This window comes from Triticum urartu, unplaced genomic scaffold, assembly GCF_003073215.2.
Source record: "Triticum urartu cultivar G1812 unplaced genomic scaffold, Tu2.1 TuUngrouped_contig_3102, whole genome shotgun sequence".
NCBI classification, from domain to species: domain Eukaryota; kingdom Viridiplantae; phylum Streptophyta; class Magnoliopsida; order Poales; family Poaceae; genus Triticum; species Triticum urartu.
Genome location: NW_024113622.1, coordinates 37,341 through 58,363, shown reverse-complemented (window position 1 = coordinate 58,363; position 21,023 = coordinate 37,341). Strand labels below are relative to the sequence as shown.

Below are 21,023 nucleotides of genomic sequence, written 5' to 3'. Positions count from 1 at the left end.
ATCGCTTCTACGATGTGTTTAGTGAAAACCTTATTTTTTTCATAAGTATTGGGTGAATTTAACATGGATTACAACAAGGAAATACACTCAATTAAAGAACAACTATCATAATTAAAAACCTTGAAATCCAAAAGAGTGGGCACATCGCTATTTAAAGTTTTTACCTTTCCAAACCCACTTTTATCAATTTTTTCGTTAAGATTTTCACCCTCCGAATAATGGGGACCCCCTCTAGGTAAAGTTGAGTCTTATTTAGTCCCCTTTTATCAAGTTTAATATTACTAAACAAAGATTCAAGGGGTGTAACACCAATCATTTTAATATCTTCAGCATTACTACGATAAAAACCGGGCGGAATCGCTTTTTCTAAGAATTCTCGCTTGGCCCCCAACCTGGCGGTTCTTTCTTTACATTCATCCATGGAGACGTAAAGAGCTTTAATTTATTCATTAATATCAAGCTTGGGTGTCAAAAGTTTAGTTTTAAGATCTTCCACATCATGAACGATTATGTCCATGCTCTTGGACATATCATCAAGTTTACTCAATTTTTCTTCTATCGTAGTGTTGAAAACTTTTTGAGAATTAATAAATTATTTGATATTACTTTCAAGATCAGAGGGCATCCTACTATTATTATAAGGATTACCATAGGATTTTCCATAATTATTAGAGAAATTTCTAGGAAACGGCCTAGGATTAAAATTACCTCTATAAGCATTACTATTGAAATTGTTTCTCAAGACAAAATTCACATCTACGGGATCATTATTTTGCTCAATCAAAGTAGACAATGGCACATCACTGGGATCAATATGAGCGCTTTTACTAGCAACCATTTTCATAAGCGCATCTACTTTATCACTCAAAGTACTAATTTCTTCAAAAGAATTCACTTTTTTACTAGTAGGAGTTCTTTCAGTATGCCATTGTGAATAATTTTCCATAATATTATCAAGAAATTAGATAGCTTCTCCAATGTAATTTCCATAAAAGTATCACCCACGGCAGAATCTCAAAGTTTTCTAGAAACAGAGTTCAATCCCGCATAAAAAAAATTGTATGATCATCCAAAAACTTAAATCATGAGTATGGCAATTTCTTAAAATTAATTTCGTCCTCTCCCAAGATTGGGCCACATGTTCAGCTCAAGTTGTTTAAAATTCATAATTTGATTTCTGAGCGAGATAATTTTCATGGGAGGAAAATACTTGGCAATAAAAGCATCTTTACACCTATCCTAAGAATCAATATTATTTCATGGCAAGAATGAAAACCAAGTTTAGCGCGATCTCACAATGAGAACGGGAATAATTTTAATTTGACAATATCATTATCCACATCTTTTTTTTCTTTGACATAACACACAATTCAATGGAAGTGTTAAGATGCGATGCGACATCCTCATTAGGACTAGCAGAAAATTGTTCTTTCATAACAAGATTTAGCAAAGCGATATTTATATCACAAGACTCTGCACTAGCGGCGGAAGGAGCAATTGGGGTACTAACAAAATCATTATTATTAGTATTTAAAAAATCACACAATTTTGTATTTTCTTGAGACATCGCAACAAGGCAAACAAGATAACAAGCAAACAAAAAGGCAAACACGACAAAGGCAAACAGAAAATATTTTTGTATTTTTGTAAAAATGTTTTAGAAGTGGGGGAGATGAAAATGAGAGGCAAATGACAAATAATGTAAACGCAAGGAGATGAAAGTTTATGTGTAGGTACTTGATAGATGTTGATGATATCTCCCCGGCAACGGCGCCAGAAATTCTTCCTGCTACTTGTCAGCTGCGTTGGGATTTCCCCGAAGAGGAGAGGATGATGCAGTACCGTAGAGATAAGTATTTCCCTTAGTTAAGAACCAAGATTACCAATCAAGTAGGAGAACCAAGCAACACCTCATTAGCAGTACCTGCACACAAAATAACAAATACTTGCACCCAACACGAACAAAGGGTTGTCAATCTCAGTGGTTATTTGCAAAGATGAAATCTTATAATGGTAGATAGATAAATAAAACGCAAAATGAAATAAAGTAAAGAAAAATTGCAGCAAGGTATTTTTGTATTTTAATATATGATAAAAGTATACCGGAGGCCATAGTTTTCACTAGAGGCTTCTCTCTTGGAAATAGCATACGATGGGTAAACAAACTACTATTGGGCAATTGTTAGAAAAGCGAATAATCATGACGATATCCAAGGCACTAATCATGTATATAGGCATTACGTCCGAAACAAGTAGACGGACTCTTGCTTGCATCTACTACTATTAATCCACACATCGATCGCTATCCACCATGCATCTATAATATTAAGTTCATAAAGAATGGAGTAACGCCTTAAGCAAGATGACATCATGTAGACAAAGTAAACTCACGCATAAATAAACCCCATCCTTTTATCCTTAATGGCAACAATACAAATATGTGTCTTGTCCCTTTCTGTCATCGGGATATAGATCACTGCAAGATTGAACCCATCATAAAGCACCTCTCCCATTGCAAGAAAAATCAATCTAGTTGGCCAAACCAAATCAATAGATCGAAGAGAAATACAAAGCTACAATAATCATGCATAAAAGAGTTAAGAGAAGACTCCATTGATATGTCTCCAACGTATCTATAATTTATGAAGTATTCATGCCATGTTTACAACAATTTTAGATGGTTTTGGTATGATTTGATTAGAACTAAACCGGACTGACGTGTTTTCAGTAGAAGTATTGTGTGTCGTTTTTTATGCAGAAATAAAAGTTATCGGAATGGACTGAAAATTTATGGTGATTTTTTATGGACCAAAAGAGACCCCTGAAGCAGCGAAGCTAGGCCAGGAAGTGACTAAGGAGGCCACAAGCCTAGGGGCGTGCCCCCCGGCTTCTGGGCCCCTCGGGCACCCCCTTGACATGATACCGACACCAAAAAAATTCTATAAATACCAAAACTCCCGAAAAGAACCCTAGATGAGAAGTTTCGCCGTCGCAAGCCTTCGAAGCCACAAAAAACCAATCGGGACCCCGTTCCAGCACCTTGCCGAAGGGGAAAATCATCACCGGAGGCCATCTTCATCATCCCGGCGGTCTCCATGATGAGGAGGGAGTAGTTCACCCTCGGGGCTGAGGGTATGTACTCATGTCGCTTGAACTATGTCGGTATTTCCTCAAAGAGGAAGGGATGATGCAGCACAACTGTGATAGGTATTTCCCTCAGTTATGAAACCAAGGTATCAATCTAGTAGGAGAACCAAGCAACACTATGTAAACGGTACCTGCACACAAAGAACAAATACTTGCAACCCGACGCTTATGAGGGGTTGTCAATCCCTCTTCCGGGTAACGACGTAGAAAATTGGCAAGTTGACGGGATAAAATTGTGATAGATTGGATAAGTAGATCTCGAGTAAATGCGAAATAAAAGATGCAAAGAAAACATTTTGCGGGGAAATAATAGTAGTGATTTAATAGTAGAGATCTTTTTTAGGTTAGTGGTTATTAATTATTAATTAATTGTATATATCTTTTAAAATTAGTAACTAATTAATTAATAATACTAATTAATACTCCCTTCGTTTTCTAAATATTTGTCTTTCTAAACATTTCAAATGGTTACAACATATGGATGTATGTAGACATATTTTTAATGTAGATTCACTCATTTTGCTTCGTATATAGTCACTTTTTAAAATGTCTAGAAAGACAAATGTTTAGGAACGGAGGGGATAGTAGTGATTTAATAGTAGAGATATCCTTGTTGGGCCCCGCATCAGGCATCAGTCATCACCAGCATCGGTTGGTTCCGCTCTGGGCTCACAATCTTCCGGACCCCGGACACAGAGAAGGAAACACACAAAAATAGCGAAGGAAGATATATCTAGCCAGTCCTCCGTCCGTAGTAGTACCAGGACTGTGCCACGATACACAATGATTTGATAGATGTTGGGGGCTACGCAAAAAGAGAAAACATATTCAGAAAATCTTAAATGTAAGATTTGATTTAGTAAAATCTCTCCCCTCGCCCCCGCCCGTACCTTTTGCGCTCGGCTGCTGCCAATTCTTTCCATTCCTCCCCACTCGCCGCCTACATATAGGTGCTCCTCCCCTCGGAACCCCTCGTCCTCTCGTAGTCGCGTATCTCCACCTCCACTCCACCGCACCGCACCGCACCATCAGAAGTAAGCGGCCGGCCGGGCGGTGCAAGGATAGTCGCAGACACGCGCGCACACAGACACGGTGTGACAGCAATTGCCTCCGGCGATGTCCGTTTCCTGGCCGGCGCCGTCGACGTGCGCGGCCGCCGGGGCCCTGCTGGCCGCCGCGTGGCTGCTGTGCTTCAGGCTGCTCCCGGCCGTGGCGAGGCCGAGGAGGCGGGCGATGAAGACGGGGGCGCAGCTCCCTCCCGGCAGCTTCGGGTGGCCGGTCGTCGGCGAGACGCTGGACTTCGTCTCCTGCTCCTACTCCCCGCGCCCCGAGGCGTTCGTCGACAAGCGCCGCCTCCGGTGAGTGAAATTAAGCCGTCTCTTTTCCCTGGCGCAGCACAGTGGCGGCACGCGTGCGCGTGGCACCATCCGTCCACCCATCGATGCCATGGCATGGCATGGCATGGCAGCGCGCGCGCATGCACGTGCGTGGTACTGTACTGACGCGGACCGTGGGCGCGTGCATGCAGGTACGGCAGCGCGGTGTTCCGGTCGCACCTGTTCGGGTCGGCGACGGTGGTGACGGCGGACGCGGAGGTGAACCGGTTCGTGCTGCAGAGCGACGCGCGGTCGTTCGTGCCGTGGTACCCGCGGTCGCTGACGGAGCTCATGGGCAAGTCCTCCATCCTCGTCATCAACGGCGGCCTGCAGCGGCGCGTCCACGGCCTCGTCGGCGCCTTCTTCAAGTCGCCGCAGCTCAAGGCGCAGGTCACCGCCGACATGCAGCGCCTCCTCGCCCCGGCGCTCGCCTCCTGGCGCCACCAGGGCCCCGGCGCCCGCCTCCGCATCCAGGACCACGCCAAGACGGTACGTCCCCCTGCCTACACACCATGTCCCTCCATCCATCCATTTTCTCATCTCATCGTACCACCGCCTCCCGATCGGTCGATTGATAGCTCGATTTGTAGCACGACGGCGAGGGCGAGCGAGTCTAGGCTCTAGGTAGGACGACGTGTGCGTACGTGCGTCAGAGAGGAAGGAAAGAAAGAATCGGGATGGATTGGATTGGATTACTACAAGTAGCGGTCGTATGGCGCGCGCACCGGCGTGCACACGTGCGGGCGCCGTGTCACCACATGGAAGGGGAAGCCCGGCCCGAAAGGGGGTGGGGTCTCTCTCTTTCCTCTCCTCGCCATGCCTGTGCCGTGCGTGTGCGTGTGCTAGAGATAGAGAGAGAGAGGAGGGGAGGGGAGGGGGGGTTGGGAGACTGTGACTGTGCGGGTGCGGTATCTTAATGAGATTGTGGGGAGTCCGCTGCTGGTGCCTGCCCTGCCCTGTGTTTCTCCTCCCCATTCAATTCCGCCCCCCCCTCCCTACCCTCGTGTGGGGCCCACACGCAGGATTTGATTATCACTATTACCAGCGGGCAAAAGAAAACAGTAAAAGAAATCATCTCTCCTCGCAAGAGATGTACTAGGGATACGTACTGGTGTGAAGGAGTACTTGTTATACCGTGGGGTGATTTTTTTAAATAAAAAAACACACCTGTTATAGAGGTTCATGGTACTTTTTCTGTAAAAGAATATAAGATCGTTTAGATCACTATAGATAGGGAGTAAAAACATCTTAAAACCCTAACTTATCTATTAGCTGGAGTCGAGGCACCAGGATTTACCCTACCCACCCGCCACCAGCCACCGGAACGGCAGACGTAAGGGAGGCGAATCCACAGACTCACCGGCGGAGATCAAGGGGAGTAAGACTTTCCCTAGTCACCCTGCGAGGGGGAAAAGAAACTTGCAACTTGCATGTGGTGAATTTGAGCTCCATGTCGAAATTTTGCGCCAAATTCACTGCATTTCAAGCAAAATCTTTTTTTAGATGATTTCAAGCAAAATCATGACGAGGAGGCACCTTGAAATTTTACATGAAAACGATTTAGGAGTACTACGGGAGGGACATGAATGAATGAATGAATGAATGATGAATGTGGTGTGTGCGTGTTGCAGATTGTGTTCCAGATCCTGGTGCGGGGTCTGATCGGGCTGGAGGCAGGCCCAGAGATGCAGCAGCTCAAGCAGCAATTCCAGGAATTTATTGTCGGACTCATGTCCCTTCCCATTAAGCTGCCAGGGACTAGGCTCTACAGATCCCTCCAGGTACGTACGTCCTACGCTCTTTTATTTCACTCCCTCACCATCCATCCTCATCCATGCATGCAACACCCACACGCTGCAACTGTCTCCCCCGCCCCATGCATCTCATCTGCCAATATGGCAGCGAAACCAAAGGCATCAATGTCACAAGGCCACCATCGTTGTTCCTTCTGCTCACCTCTCTCTCTCTCTCTCTCTCTGGTGCGCCCGTGCGTGCAGGCCAAGAAGAGGATGGCCAGGGTGATTCAGAGGATCATACAGGAGAAGAGGAGGAGGAGGGCCCTCGACGGGCCGCCGAGGGACGCCATCGACGTGCTCATGGGCGCCGGCAGCGAGGAGCTCACCGACGAGCTCATATCCGACAACATGATCGACTTCATGATCCCCGCCGAGGACTCCGTGCCGGTGCTCATCACGCTCGCCGTCAAGTTCCTCAGCGAGTGCCCCCTCGCCCTGCAACAGCTCGAGGTACCTACCCTACTAAAACTCCATCTCACTTCCCATACTCCTACTTAGTTTCTATCAGCATTCTGGTCAGCCGGAGCCAGAGCCCGACTGATTAATCTGCACAAATTAAAAGCAACAGTTATAACATCTGAATGTGTATGAACATTGCAACCTGCCAATTCAAGCCAGACATGTTCAACTCATCTGTGTCTCGACCAAAACCTGTTTATAATTATGAGAGCCTGCATACCACAGAAGAATTTTTTAGATCGTTATCATGACATAAAGGATCGTGCCAACCTTGGTCCATGCCTTTCTTGTTGGCATCTAAGTGACGTGAGGATTAACTATTGTTGTTTACACTACCTATGTGCCTAAAAAAGTGCACTATCCATTAACAATGTGAGTGAGTGTGTGTGGGCTAGCATGCAACAAGACATGCACACACACTCACATTGTTAATGGATAATGTCAGCTACACACACATCCCATCGAAATTGGCCACCACCTTCAACTCAAGTGCTTAGCATCATGAGATGTGGCATCTAACTCGGTCGATTCATCAGTCACATTGTTACTTACTCTATGCCGTCGCTTTGCTTTAGAGTTTGGACACTGTCATGCCACCTAATCCTTGTCACATAGCTTTTGACACCTGATGGCATGATGGCAAGTGCTAATTTGTCCAGCTAGTGCAACCAAAATATCTACTCATGTGCCACTGTTAAGTAACTTCCACCCTATGAAAAACTATGTTGCACAGAACAACATTATTGGTAAATCAAACCAATCACTATTGTTGTTTCTGAAGTAGTACATGTATGTTTCTGAGATACAGTTTCATCAGTTGGTGAAATAGAAGGGCTGTGAACATTCCCTAGCTAGGATGTAGTACATCCTATTGCGCAAGCAGCAGAAGCAGCAGCAGCATCATGCCATTCACTAGTTTCCATTTACAGCGCTACAGTGCGTAGAAATTACTCGTGTGTCGACTCTGTTTCTGTCTTTGATGCCATGTGAGCAATGAACTCATTCAAGCCTCCGCGGGCCAGGTACTGTTAGGGAACATGCCTAGCTAGGTAGCGGCAGCTATCTCGATTTTCCTGCGGTAGAAAAAGGAACTGAACTTTTGATTTCGGTAACCATTTTATGCGACAATGATTGGTGACACATTTTGGCGATTCCAGGAGGAGAACATGGAGCTCAAGATGAGGAAAACCGACCTGGGTGAAACCTTGCAATGGACTGACTACATGTCCTTGTCATTCACGCAGCATGTAAGAAATACTATCAAGATCAGCACCTTGATTTACGTAATATCTTGGTTTCTATCCTACCAACAACTGGATTTACATAACATTTTGGGGGTGCATGTGTAGGTGATAACGGAGACGCTGCGAGTTGGGAACATCATCAGCGGGATCATGCGCAAGGCGGTCCGCGACGTCGAGGTGAAGGGGCATCTCATCCCCAAAGGATGGCGCGTGTTCATGTACTTCCGGTCGGTCCACCTCGACGACATGCTCTACGAGGACCCCTGCAAGTTCAATCCATGGAGGTGGAAGGTGAGGACGAGCCCCACATTCGGTAGAGATGTTGATCCAATTGCTACTCCTTTAGGCAGCACCAACATGATAGAGGGGTTCGATGAGTGGGTCTTGTGGGACTCCTGGCATGTGGGTTTTTTCTCATGTCTATATATCAGAAAATGATGAAAAATGGTGGGGTATTACTATACTTGTGGAGCTTTATATGATTGCCATTTGATTTTTTTGGGAAACCTAAGAATGTGTTTATCGGTCTGAAAAAATACAATGTGTGTGGATCAACAGGAGAAGGACATGAGCACTAGCAGCTTCACCCCTTTTGGTGGTGGGTTGAGGCTGTGCCCGGGCCTGGATCTGGCCAGGCTGGAAGCTTCCATCTTTCTCCACCACTTGGTCACCAGCTTCAGGTATGTAACTATGCATGCATGGATCACTCTCATCGCTCCCGTTCTCGTTCTCACCCGTGCATGCAAACATCACACCACCTGGCCTGCCTGCCAGCGACTCTCCGGTCCTTCATCGTTCGTTGCACGAATGATCTCGAGACTCACTCAGACAGACTTGCATGTCTCTCATCTCCCCATCACATCACTTGAGCCTAGCACGTAGCTTTGCTTTCTTTGCCACTCTAATGCACATGTGTGAATATATGTAGGACACATGTATACAATGCCCTAGTAATAGAAGTAGTGGTACGAAGAGATATTTTACCTGCACAACTAGTGTCATGAATCTACAACCTCACCACCCTGGCGACTTGGCCAAGCCATTCTTTTGCTCGAAACCGAATGTCGGGTAACACTATGTCTGGCTGTGTGTGCATCTCAGTTATGCAGGGGCCGGGTGTAATGCGTCCATTTATCAAAAACACTACATTCCCCCCTTTCAAAGATTGAAATTACGCCGCGCATTCTTCGTCGAAAATACTGTATGTAGTACTACGTGCATTGACGTGGGATGGATCGACCACCGGGGGCGCCAATAATTTGGGAAGGGAGGGAGGTTCGGATCTTCAATCTATGCCGGTACAGGCAGATGAATCCCTAGCTAGGGAGGACCAGGCCGAGAGAACGGACCCCTACACTACCCTACACCGACGGACCCTGCCTATATGGGTTGGGCTTTGCGTCGAGGGGGGGTCCGTTCCGTTGGCGCGTGGGGCCACACGTGCGACGCGGCCGGCCACCAACAAGTACTCGCCGCCGACTCCTACCACGCGTAGTGCAGTACGTACTCGCTATCACGCTATGCTTTAGGGCTAGGCCCCCTCAAAGAAAAAATGCTATAGGGCTAGACTAGGCTAGGCTAGGCGTGAGACCGAGCAGAACGGCACGCCGGCCGCACGTGTGTACACGAGCATATAGTCGTCGTCGTCGTCGTTGTCGTATGAGCAGCATCATTCGTTCATGGCCGGTGCGTGCTGGTAGCTGTGTACGCGTGCGTGCGGCGTCGGCACGACCCCCACCAGCACGTGCGAGGGGGGGCACCCACCCTTGTGCCTGCCGCTGCGGCGCCGGCATCCACACGTGCCACTCGTCGGCGGCCGCCGCCGCACAGTGCCCGCACGCACGCTTCGGCCGGTCGGCGTAGTAGGTAGTAGGGCGATAGTGGTGGTGCTCCAGTGGGGCGGCGGTATGATCCAAAGTCGGTCCAAGCGCACCTGGTGTACGGGCACGCCATCGGTCTATGTCTATCGGCCTGTGGAGCACTCCTACGTACGTATACTGTAGTACGTAGTGGAAAAGTTGGGCGACATGCATGTAATGTGATGGTCAAAAAAATGGGCTCGACCGGGTGGATCAGACGGATGGCATGCTTCGTGTCTGCTCCGGTCCGGGTGGTGATTGAGCTCGGCTGCATGCCTGCATGAAACCCAATAAAATATGCGCGCGCATGCGCCTCGCGCTTTGACCGGCGCGCCAGGGCATGGCGCCGCTGCATGGCAGCATGGCTGTTTTTGTTTCTTTGCATCTGTAGCACCACGACCACAACAATAGCCCTTTCATTACGTTTTTCACCTTGCCCAGTACGTAGTGCCCATCAAGATTTGCACATATTTTTTACACCCCTATAACCTATTGCATGGTACTAGTATATGCGAGTGGGCACTGCACCGCACGCTAGTTATTATCAATAAAATGTTGAGATGCATGGATGCGCATCGAGATCGTGTGGCTGACGGCGAGATGAGATCCACCACATATATGTCCGTATGATGTATCGTTTGTTGCCTGACAATGACAATGACAATGACGTTGGATTGGAATGGATGGATGCAGGTGGGTGGCCGAGGAGGACCACATCGTCAACTTCCCCACCGTGCGCCTCAAGGGAGGCATGCCCATCAGGGTCACCGCCAAGGACTAGCCGCCTGTCAGCCGGATCCTTCAAGCAACTCAGCTCAGCAGTCAAGTTAAACGTGCACGTATACATATGGGTTGAATGCTACCACAACTCCACACGCATGGTGTGGTATCTTCCATCGCAAGGTTGAAGGGTCCTTCAGGAAGCTAGCTAGGCAGGCAGGCAGGCAACATCTGATCTGAGCACATAGGTATGGCCGTACGGGCAAAGTATGTATGAGTGTTGTAGGGGAGGGTTAATTAGCCGAGAAGTAGCCGTGGGGTGGATGCAACCTGGTCGCTGTAACAGGGTTAAGCAATATATAGCCGAGGAGGACTCCTGAATCTCCGATCGATGACGCTGTTATAGTAGTATAAGCAATATATATATAGCAACTTAAAGCAAAGTTCGGAATAGATCTCTGTACGTACTACTCCATCCATTCCAAATTACTTGTCTTAAAAATGAATAAAAATGGATGTTTTTGTGACAAGTAATTCCGAACGAGGAGAGAGTAGACCGTCTGGTCTGCTTCATCAACTGAAATGCTAGGTGGTGTGAGTGAATGCGATGGCAACGCAATGAACCGGGCTGATGGGACTTCGGCTGCTGCAAAGCTGGGGCTGCGCCTGCTTTGCTTTGGGGCGGCGAAGAGGGGGAGAGGGGAGTACATACGGCCTAGAGAGAGAAGTCCAACATGGGGACGATGGATGGATGGATGGATGGATAGATAGTGTGAGCTCAGCTCTGTTGCGATCCTGCAAATTTTCAGCTGCAGCTGCAAAGAGACGCTGTCACATCCGCTGCAAGAAAGGGCAAAAGGAGCTGCATCCTTTTGGGGGATGCCAAGCATAAACACTGCTGTAGAAGTATTATAGTACTCTCTCGGTAAAGAAATACAAGAGCGTTTAGATCAGTATAAAGCAGTGATCTAAATGCTCTTATATTTCTTTATAGAGGGAATAGTAGACAGTAGCATCCCAAGATCAGAGGTTTCTTCCTTTCAGTACTTGTCCTCTCGTGTTTCCATTCTGTAAGCTAGGAGTAGGTTTCTATGAAGCATGCTAGAGAGTAACCGAGGGTTTGTTTGCAACGCGAGCCATTTCTCGCGATCGCGAAGAAGCTCCACCCAGCGTCCTAAGAGGGGTCCTCCCTCTAGGCCAAGGTGTCCCGAGCGTGGTCGGATCACCAGCAGCTACGCCGATCTAACACCACTATCTTCTAGCTCGGCTGGCCTCTGCTGCAGCTTCCTGACCGGTGTGCCCGGCAGCGACTAATGAGACGGGCTTTGGGGAGCACGAGAGGCAGAGCATGTGCATGGGCACAAGCTGTCTCTGTCGGGCACAATGATGATGATCTAGGAGTATATACTGTACTTAGATAAACTTGCCGACCTGAGGTAACTTGAAGCGTTATTTAGCAACACAAAAGCTGTAGCACGGACCACAACAAGAACAAGCAGAGGCCTGCTGAATGAACAAACACATGCCCCGCAAGTTGCATACTCGTCCGCGACGACCATTCCGCGACATAGATATGCAGTCACACACAAGACATGCCACATGGACGCCATAATGCTAACGCAAAGTGAAATGGCAGACTACAAAGGTTCAGAGACACTGATCTAAGACCATGAGCTGAAATAAGTGGGAATCCACATGCTATTACTAATCAGGAATCAATCAACTGGGATAACACAAACTGAACTAAAAAAACATTGTGGGAGCTCGCGGCGATTATTTTAGATAATAAGGCCAGTAAGGTTTCCATGGTTCTAGCTGGTACCATGGACTCCACATTCAGTATTTGACCAGAAACTTCATACTGAAACTCCAACTTCAATCATGACCGGAACTTGTCATGTTCTGTTTTCAAACAGTGGCGACTTAATGTAAATACTGATAATGAAATACAAGTCACCGAAGAGAACTTGTAATGCAGATAGCACCCAACAAACTTTGAGGCCCGAGGACTAATAGACAGACTGTGCAGATGTACTAAGAACATGTATAGCAGGAACAACAGATTTTCAATGTAGAAATGGCGATAAGATACACTCATCAAGGCACTGGTACAAACTGCAAAGTAACAGTGGACCCGACTGCAACAAAGAGAGTCTCTTCGTAGAAACAAAATCCGGTTTTCAGGCATCATGATATATAACTCCAAATGACAGATGTAGTATATTAGACATGCAACAGCAGCAAGGACCACAAATCAATTTGTTCTGGCAGATCTTATATTTACCATAAGATCTTGGACCAGTACAGCAAAAGCTGGTGGGAAGCTGAGGATGGTACTCACAAAGATGTGGATATATCAGCGGCAACCACTAGAGGGAAGCACTGCCCAGCAGGGTCATTAACTTCACACTGCAATTTTCATGTAGGGGCATTGACTTGTCATGGCACTCCATGCAAAATCTAAGCAAAAGAACACTATGGGACAACATTCTGACATAGATGTTTCTTACATCGTGTGCAGAACTTTTAACTCAGTTATGGTGTCAAAAGTATCCTATGTCGGGCAAACAGCAAATCAGTACACCTATCATTCCCATCTAGTTCGAACAATGCTTATGACCACAACCTTATGAAGGAAAGCTGTGACCATACGATCTACATTTATCGTGACATGGTGAGAGGGGGAAAAAATCCCACTGTACCGATCGGAAGAAACCCCATTCTAGGTTCCAGCTGACAACCATAACAGCTATTTCTCATTAGTGATGCTAGTACCACAAGAGGAAAAGAAACAGAAGAGGAACTGCACAAAACTAATGATGCATTGATATTCAGTATTACGGACCCAACGTAGGTGAGTGCGGTATTATGGAAATAAATTACGCCATGTATTGACATTGATGGGACCAAAATATGAGTTTTGCTGTCACTCAGCAAAACTGACAACTGAACTATTTTCTACTGAAACTGCATGATTGTGACACATTTCTAGCTATTAGACAGAATGGGTGAACAGGTTTCAGTCAACACAACATGGTATCCAAAGTAAATAAATCCACTTTTACCGGACACTAGCCAAAAGATCTAGTGAGCCAGAAATACATGATCATCCACAAAGAAAGCTCAAATACCGCTCTTTGCAACAACTGATATTTTAATGTCAGCTCCATGAACGACCACCTCCATGCCCCCTGTATCTATCACGATGACCTGCGAAATGCAATAATAATCAGACCCAACTCAACAAAATGGCTTTCAACAATCTCTTGGGGTAAACAAAATAATGGGTGCAGAACAAAGAATCAGCGGATCTGTATATCTTGAAAAAAAAAGCAATCCAACAGAAAACTTACCCAAAGAAGGAGGTGGTGCACCACGGCCCATATTAGCTAATTCAGGGCTGACCTTTTGCCCAGCTTCAACTAAAATGCTAATAAGATCCTTGGCAAATCTGGCGTTAGCAGCCGTGAAAAAGCTGTAGGCTGTCCCTGTTGCTCCAGCTCTGCCAGTTCGACCAATGCGATGGACATAATCCTCCAGAGACCCCGGAAAGTCATAGTTAATGACATACTTGACATCCTTAACATCTGTTTTCAAGATATACAGAACACATGTTAATCTCCCTGTGTTACATAATTTATAACTTATTGTTTCCGAGGGAATTTCTGTATACCTAAGCCTCGAGCAGCAACGTCAGTAGCTGTCATAATAGGGCTTTTCCCCGACTTGAATTCAGAAAGAACCCAATCTCTTTCAGCTTGGCTCTTGTCACCATGGATAGACAGAGCAGGCCAACCATCCATTCGAAGCTGTCTGGTGATCTGATCGCATCCTTTCTTGGTGTCCATGAATATTAAAATTCGGCTGCCATCCATTATATCCTCCAGTAGATTGACCAACCTTTATGTCACAATGGTTCAGTATTAAGGCGCTGAATTAGCATTTTGAGTACATATTATGTAATTGAAAATGAAACAGAATCCTACTTGTTATACTTCTGACTCTCAGATAATATCTCTACATGCTGAGAAATAGCATGATTAGCTTTCAGTTCTTCAGAACCAATTATAACCTGCATCACGCCAAATTAAAATTTGCTGAAATGCAACACATAAAGTCGAATACTAGTAGTATGTAAGAAATCCGCTAGCACAACGAACTGTGGGTACAATGTTCACCTTGTATGGATCAAAAAGGAAAGTCCTTGCTAGCAGCTCAACTTCCTTTGGCCAGGTAGCACTCCAGTAAAGAGTTTGTCGATCTGGACGAATCTGAAGCAGGATATAATCTTTTGACATCATTTTTTAGACTTGCCAAGTTTCAGTGAAGCCAATACTAATATTGATGGGTAATGGATAATAACTATATGGTGGATAAATGATTTGACAACCTCATCATAATAACTCAATTTATAGCGAAAATGACAATGTGCAAGTCAAAAAGGCACACATCAAATGGAGAAGATCAGAACATTGATTTGCACGTACATTCAGGATTTTTACCCTTAAATGCAATAAATCGTGTGGTAGGAAAAGGAAGAGGCTTACCTGAGACACAATTTTCTTAATCTGAGGTTCAAAACCCATGTCTAGCATTCGATCTGCCTCGTCTAAAACAAGGTATGTGACCCTCCGCAAATTTGTGTGATGTGATTCGATCATATCAATTAGTCTTCCTGGCGTGGCTATAATAATTTCAACACCTAACACAAGAACAATCGGACTATCACCAGCCATGTAAAGAACCAATAAAAACCAACACAAATAGCAAGTAACTAAATCAGTTGAGTATAGACAAACAGAAAATCCTTTCAAACAGGCACATGCAGTCATGCACACATGAGTGAGTGAGGGGGGAGGGGGGAGAACCTTTTTGAAGATCACGAACTTGAGGACCTTTTGGGACACCACCATATATGCATGTGCTTTTTATCTTTGATGATGCACCAAATTTTGTTGTCTCCTGCTGTATCTGGACAGCAAGTTCACGTGTAGGGGCTAACACAAGAACAATCGGACCATCACCAGGAGCTTGAATAACAAAGAATGTATCAGCCTTTCAGATTATTATTATCCAGAATGATTCCAGGAAAGTAAATCAAGAAATATAAGCACCATATTCGCACCTAGAATAGGCTGAGCATTAACATGAACAATGGCAGGTAAAAGGTAAGCAAGTGTTTTTCCAGATCCTGTTTCAGCAATGCCAATAAGATCACGCCCCTTCAGTGCCATTGGCCAACCTTGTGACTGGATAGGGGTAGGTTCTGTAAAGCCAGCTTTTGTGATTTCTTGCAACACGTAGTCTGCAAAAAAGAAATGAAGGACCTTAGGCAAGCAAGTGGAAACAGAGGCTGTGAGATGATAAAGCTAAGGAAGCATAAACAAAATAATAATCATGTAGCTACGAATAGCAACATTTTTCTTAAACAAACAGCACAGTTTTATACATAAAGAATATAAATTTAAGAACAAAGGTGGAGGAAAACAAAGGCAGACGCCAAAGGGTATCATAATATGGTGCTACAATTTCTCCAGATGCATGAGCTTTCTGATTATAATGTGATGCAATGTGAGGACTAGGAAACTCCTAGTTGGTAAAAAAGTACAGTAATAAATATACTTTTACCACTTTGTTTTCAGTTCATAGAACACATACTATGCATCAAGTATCTTCAAAGCATGAAAATAAAAATCTAAACTTCTGGCAATAAGTGCAGTGACTGGCACACGCAAGAGCAGGATAACCAGTGCTATTATGCCCTAATATCCTATTGTTGATTACTCACATATGTAGGAAAAATGGGAGAGCTAACTAGCTAAAATTTGTGATTCAATGAGAATCACTGCTTCACAGGGCAGGCCTTTTCCCAATCAGCTAACAGGACCAACTCAGCCCAGTGACATGAGGGTATTTGCTAGAATTACATATAGGTGCATCAATATTATGCTTTTTGAGTGTGGTATGATAGAAACAGAGCATCATGTGATACAAGGAGGCACATAGCCAAATGAAGACGTTCCTGTTATTCGATTTTAAGCAATTCAACACAGATGCTAACGAGAACTTATCCTACTCCCTGCTGATTCTATCAAATTTGTGCGCCTGAAAGCCTGAAACACAACAGTAGCGCACGGGGAGAGAAGGAGCTACGAAGAACGCCATGGCCTAACCTGGGAAGCCGACGTCGCGGAAGTCGCGCACCGGCTTGGGCACGTCGTTGCCCTCGACGGTGATCTCCCGGCGGCGGCGGTAGGCCTCGACCTCCTCCGCCGTCATGCCGGCCACCGCGGGAACCTCCACGTAGAAGTTCTTCTCGAACCGCGGCAGCCCGTCCAGCTCCGCCGCGGCCGCCGCGGCGGCAGCATCCGGCTTTCCTGACGGCGCGAACGCCCTCGTCCCGCCACCGAACGCCCCCTCACTGCCAACACGGGCAGAATTGGTAACCAACCGGACCTAGAATCAGGATTACTAGGGCTGCTGTTAGGCTTAGGGTTTGGAGCGGAGCGGGTTACCTGCGGCGGTCGCGGTAGGAGCTGGGGTCCGCCGCACGGCCGTCGAAGCGGCTCATGGCGGCGGTCGCCGGCGGCAGCTAGGGTTTAGCGGCCGGCGGTGGGGGGCTCGGCTCCGGTGAGGGTGCGCCGAGGCGGTGGAGGGCTCGATTCGGCAGGCCGAGGAATTCTAGAAGAAGCAAGCAAAGCTGATGGCGGCGGCGGCGCGGCGGAGGCGATTCGAATTGGAAGTGAAGCGGAGGCGGCGAAGTTCAACAGGCGAGCTCCGCGTGCGTGCGGCATTCGGGTAGAGTGCTCGAGCTTCTGCCCTCGTAGGCGTATCTCTCAGAAATGCACAACCCGAGTTATGAAACGTCTTTCCATGTCTAACGAAAGCGTAAACAGGAAATGGCTGCACTGCCAGGTGGGGCCCTTCGGGCCGCGAACGGAGGAAGAGGGGAAATATCCACGGCGGGAGACTGTTTATCCATTTGCATCCTCGACGGCGCGAGAGTTTTTGCCTGCGGCGACGATGGCCACCGTCGCGGCGACCATGGCGGCGCCGACGCGCCACCGCCAGTTCCGCGTGCGCGCCGCCTGGGACATGAACCCGGGCGCCGCCACCGTCGCCGTGCCGAAGCCTTCAAAGGCCAAGCCCAAGCCCGCCCTGGGGCAGTCGCCGGCGACGGCGACCACCCCGGCGCGCGCGCCCCCTCCCACGCACGCCGACCTCTTCGCGCGCAGCAGCGAGGGCCAAGGTATCTGTCTGTCCTCCCTCAGCTCTGCCATCCCGGCCATTTGCTCCACGTTCTAATCCCCTGAAGCTCTGGCAGCATATGCTGTCAGTGAACAACTGGAGGCAGTTGGTATCAGGCAATTACATACAGAACTGGTCATCGAGAACTTGACGAAAACTAGTTCCATATCGCTGTGCCTGCTCTAGTTTTAGGGCCGTGTAGTTACTACTACACTATTTAGCCAGAGAAGTTTGTAATTCTGTCAATTGATTGTTGGTTGCTTCGTATTAGCAAAGAAGAGCACATACATGGGGTTTGAGAAGTGGTGGTTGCCGCCCGCGCCAGAGGTGAAGAAGCCCCGTTCACTCTACAACGCGGCATCGCTGGCATACTTGGGGGACTGCATATATGAAGTGAGAATTGGTCATTTTGTTCTTTGGTCTTTATGCATTTTACAGTTACTGTTATGTAGTTACTATATTACATGTAGCTCAACATAGCTGTCCCTTTTGACCTTCATTTGCTCTGGGTTTACTATATGATGTTCCTGACGGTGCTGAGACAATGTGTACTAGTTTTCAACTCCAAGCTTGTTTGTTGTGAGAGAGATCTGACTCTTGCTCTTTGTGATACAGCTCTATGCTCGGAGACACTTCTTCTTTCCTCCACTGAGCATCAATGAATACAATAAGCGTGTGATGGATGTTGTGAAATGTGAATCACAGGTCTGATATGGCTCTTCTTTATCCTCTGATCAAACAGCTTACATAGACTAAATGCTTCAGTATGGTATGTTCGTTGATTGTGATGTAGAATTTATCTTTATCATCTATGTTTATCTATTGTATCATAGCCTTCATATTAACATTTTCCGCACATATCAATAGGTTTTGTCTCCTAATGTTGTTTCAATTACTGCTATTTTAATGGCTGTAGTTCAATTTCTGAAGAGCACTCGTTTTGTTTGCCTTTTCTCCCTTCTGTTTGCTGCATATAAGAGAGTGCTTTGAAGCATCACAATGTCAGGCATATTTTCACATCAATTGTCATTTGTTTCCTTCCTTCAGGATCTGCTGCTGAACAAACTCCTGGGAGAGGATTTTCTAACTGAAGAAGAAAGGTAAATCTATGTTAATCTACCTTTCTTCTTCCGTCTTCGATATGTGTCTTGTACCTACTTGTTTCATAATATGATACATGCAGCTTTCTTGCATATTCTCGAAGAAAAAAAGTAAAGCTATGTTTCTAGCATTTTACTGCCTACTACTCCCTCCGTTCCGAATTACTTGTCTTGGATTTGTCTAGATACGGATGTATCTAGACTCATTTTAGTGCTAGATACCTCCGTATCTAGACAAATCCAAGACAAGTAATTCGGAACGGAGGGAGTAGGAAACACTATGCACTAGCCTCTATAAACATGATTGAACTTCCATGCGGTGTTAGTGCATCAGTATTTAGGACGTATGAATTCATCTTCCTAGAGTTGCCTTTGTACTGCACCACGTTTCTTTTCTCTGCATTATATAGAATATGAACAAATGTAGTATTGTTTGATGCTTTCTCATCTGTCTAGTACCTGTGACCTGTGAGTTACTTAGATAATCATGTTCTGTAGGGACATACTTCGTTGGGGAAGGAACATCGTTAGCAGCAAAACTCGTACAAGAAAACGGGCAGGAATTGCAGTGTACAATCGAGCATCTTCACTTGAAACACTGGTTTGTTCTACAACTAACAGTCATGTTCACCAAATATCCTGACTTTTTTCCCTCACAACTAAAGAATTGTGGATCTCTCTCTTCTGTTATAAGTTGCAATGTTTCTTTACTAACTATAAGTTGCAGTGTGGTGTCCTCAATTGTAAAGACTAATCCTCACATTGTTTCTTAGAGGACTAAATTCTCACATTGTTGGTGATGTTACTGCTATTAGATCGGATATCTTTACCTCACGAATTTCAAGCGCTTGGAGCAAATGATGTTCCAGTTAGGATTCACAAGTGGTGCTTCGTCACAGAATATTGCAGATGAGCTGCGCTCAAGCTTCCAGTAAACATCCTTTATTTGTGCTCCTCTGGTTCCGGTTTTTAATCTGCGTCTGTGCTTACTAATGAATGTTTCTGCCAGGAAAACAACATCAACTTCTGTACAATCTCAGCAACCTGCAAAGCGATGAGCAGTTTCAGTATGTAATGAACTGAACTGGAGTTTCTTTGATGACGCAGCGACTGATACAAGCACGCGTCACTTGCAGCACACGTGTTCCAAAAGTTAAGACTTAAAAGAAAAATGAGTGAATGTTGTTTGCGTGTAGGCAAGATCGAGTTAGTTGAGGAACATATATGATCGTGCATACTGGAGGCCGTGCAAGAGGCTGATGGTTATGATCAGAAGATTGTGGCACATCGAGGTCATGATGATTCTGATCTGAAGATTGTGGCACATTAAGGTCATGAGCACAATTGAGACCCAAGCTTTGTGTGGATTCCGTGTAAGATGTGAGATCTATGGAATGAATTGATGTTGAATGCTGATATAATCTCAGTTTATTCTAGGGTATATTTCCCATTCTTTTTTTGACCGCAAATAGACTTTATTTCTCAAATAATAGACATGTCATTTACAAGCAGATGAGAAATAAAATCAGGGATCTAATCATCCCAAGAACTAGAGGATCTAGTAGTAGAAGAGTTTTTTGCTAATTCATCTGCCACCTAATTGGCCTCTCTATAGCAATGTTTGAAGGATATGGAAGCAAAGTCCATCATAAGCTGTTTACACTCTGTGATGATAGCTACCTTCGGACCTAAATAATCATCAACTTGGTCCATAGAGTCCATTGCGAAGAAACAATCTGATTCAATTTCTATATTGTTGCATCCAATGTGAGTTGCCAAGCATATCCCGTTTCTAATGGCAGTTAGCTCAGCTAAGTCAACTCCATTGATGTTTGGAACAAACCAACTTGCTGCAGCAATGAAATCACCCCGGTTGTCCCGAGCCACTACACCACAAGCACCTGATGGGTATATTTCCCATTCTTCTTAAGAGCATCTTTAACAGCCGCCCAACACGCCGCATGCTAAAAAACACTTTCCCGTGCGCCCTTCGCCTGGTTTTGTGCGGCCGGCAGCGCTGGCTCCAACAGTCGCGCTAAAATGCAGCGCATGCGCCGCTTCAGCAGCGCGCAAA

General features: G+C 45.9%; 3 protein-coding genes across 3 annotated transcripts; 2 read left to right on the top strand and 1 right to left on the bottom strand.

Annotated features, from left to right (window-relative positions):
• The first annotated feature begins 4,111 nt into the window (after window positions 1-4,111).
• Window positions 4,112-11,054, top strand: LOC125527162 (cytochrome P450 90D2-like). The gene is made up of 8 exons (XM_048691724.1): window positions 4,112-4,505; window positions 4,676-5,012; window positions 6,155-6,304; window positions 6,521-6,769; window positions 7,936-8,025; window positions 8,128-8,313; window positions 8,581-8,702; window positions 10,575-11,054. Exons 1-8 carry the CDS (start codon window positions 4,264-4,266, stop codon window positions 10,660-10,662), a joined length of 1,464 nt encoding a protein of 487 aa, XP_048547681.1. The 5' UTR covers window positions 4,112-4,263; the 3' UTR covers window positions 10,663-11,054.
• A 2,351-nt stretch (window positions 11,055-13,405) lies between these two features.
• LOC125527161 (DEAD-box ATP-dependent RNA helicase 20) lies at window positions 13,406-17,422 on the bottom strand. Its single transcript, XM_048691723.1, has 10 exons — window positions 17,117-17,422; window positions 16,775-17,022; window positions 15,727-15,906; window positions 15,470-15,631; window positions 15,149-15,303; window positions 14,780-14,872; window positions 14,588-14,673; window positions 14,275-14,501; window positions 13,955-14,188; window positions 13,406-13,811 (listed from the first exon to the last, which is right to left on the bottom strand). The coding sequence occupies exons 1-10, from the start codon at window positions 17,170-17,172 to the stop codon at window positions 13,762-13,764; spliced, it is 1,491 nt and encodes a 496-aa protein (XP_048547680.1). The 5' UTR covers window positions 17,173-17,422; the 3' UTR covers window positions 13,406-13,761.
• A 120-nt stretch (window positions 17,423-17,542) lies between these two features.
• LOC125527163 (mini-ribonuclease 3-like) lies at window positions 17,543-20,402 on the top strand. Its single transcript, XM_048691725.1, has 7 exons — window positions 17,543-17,850; window positions 18,121-18,242; window positions 18,465-18,554; window positions 18,897-18,949; window positions 19,448-19,550; window positions 19,765-19,880; window positions 19,959-20,402. Exons 1-7 carry the CDS (start codon window positions 17,625-17,627, stop codon window positions 20,005-20,007), a joined length of 759 nt encoding a protein of 252 aa, XP_048547682.1. The 5' UTR covers window positions 17,543-17,624; the 3' UTR covers window positions 20,008-20,402.
• Window positions 20,403-21,023: the final 621 nt, after the last annotated feature.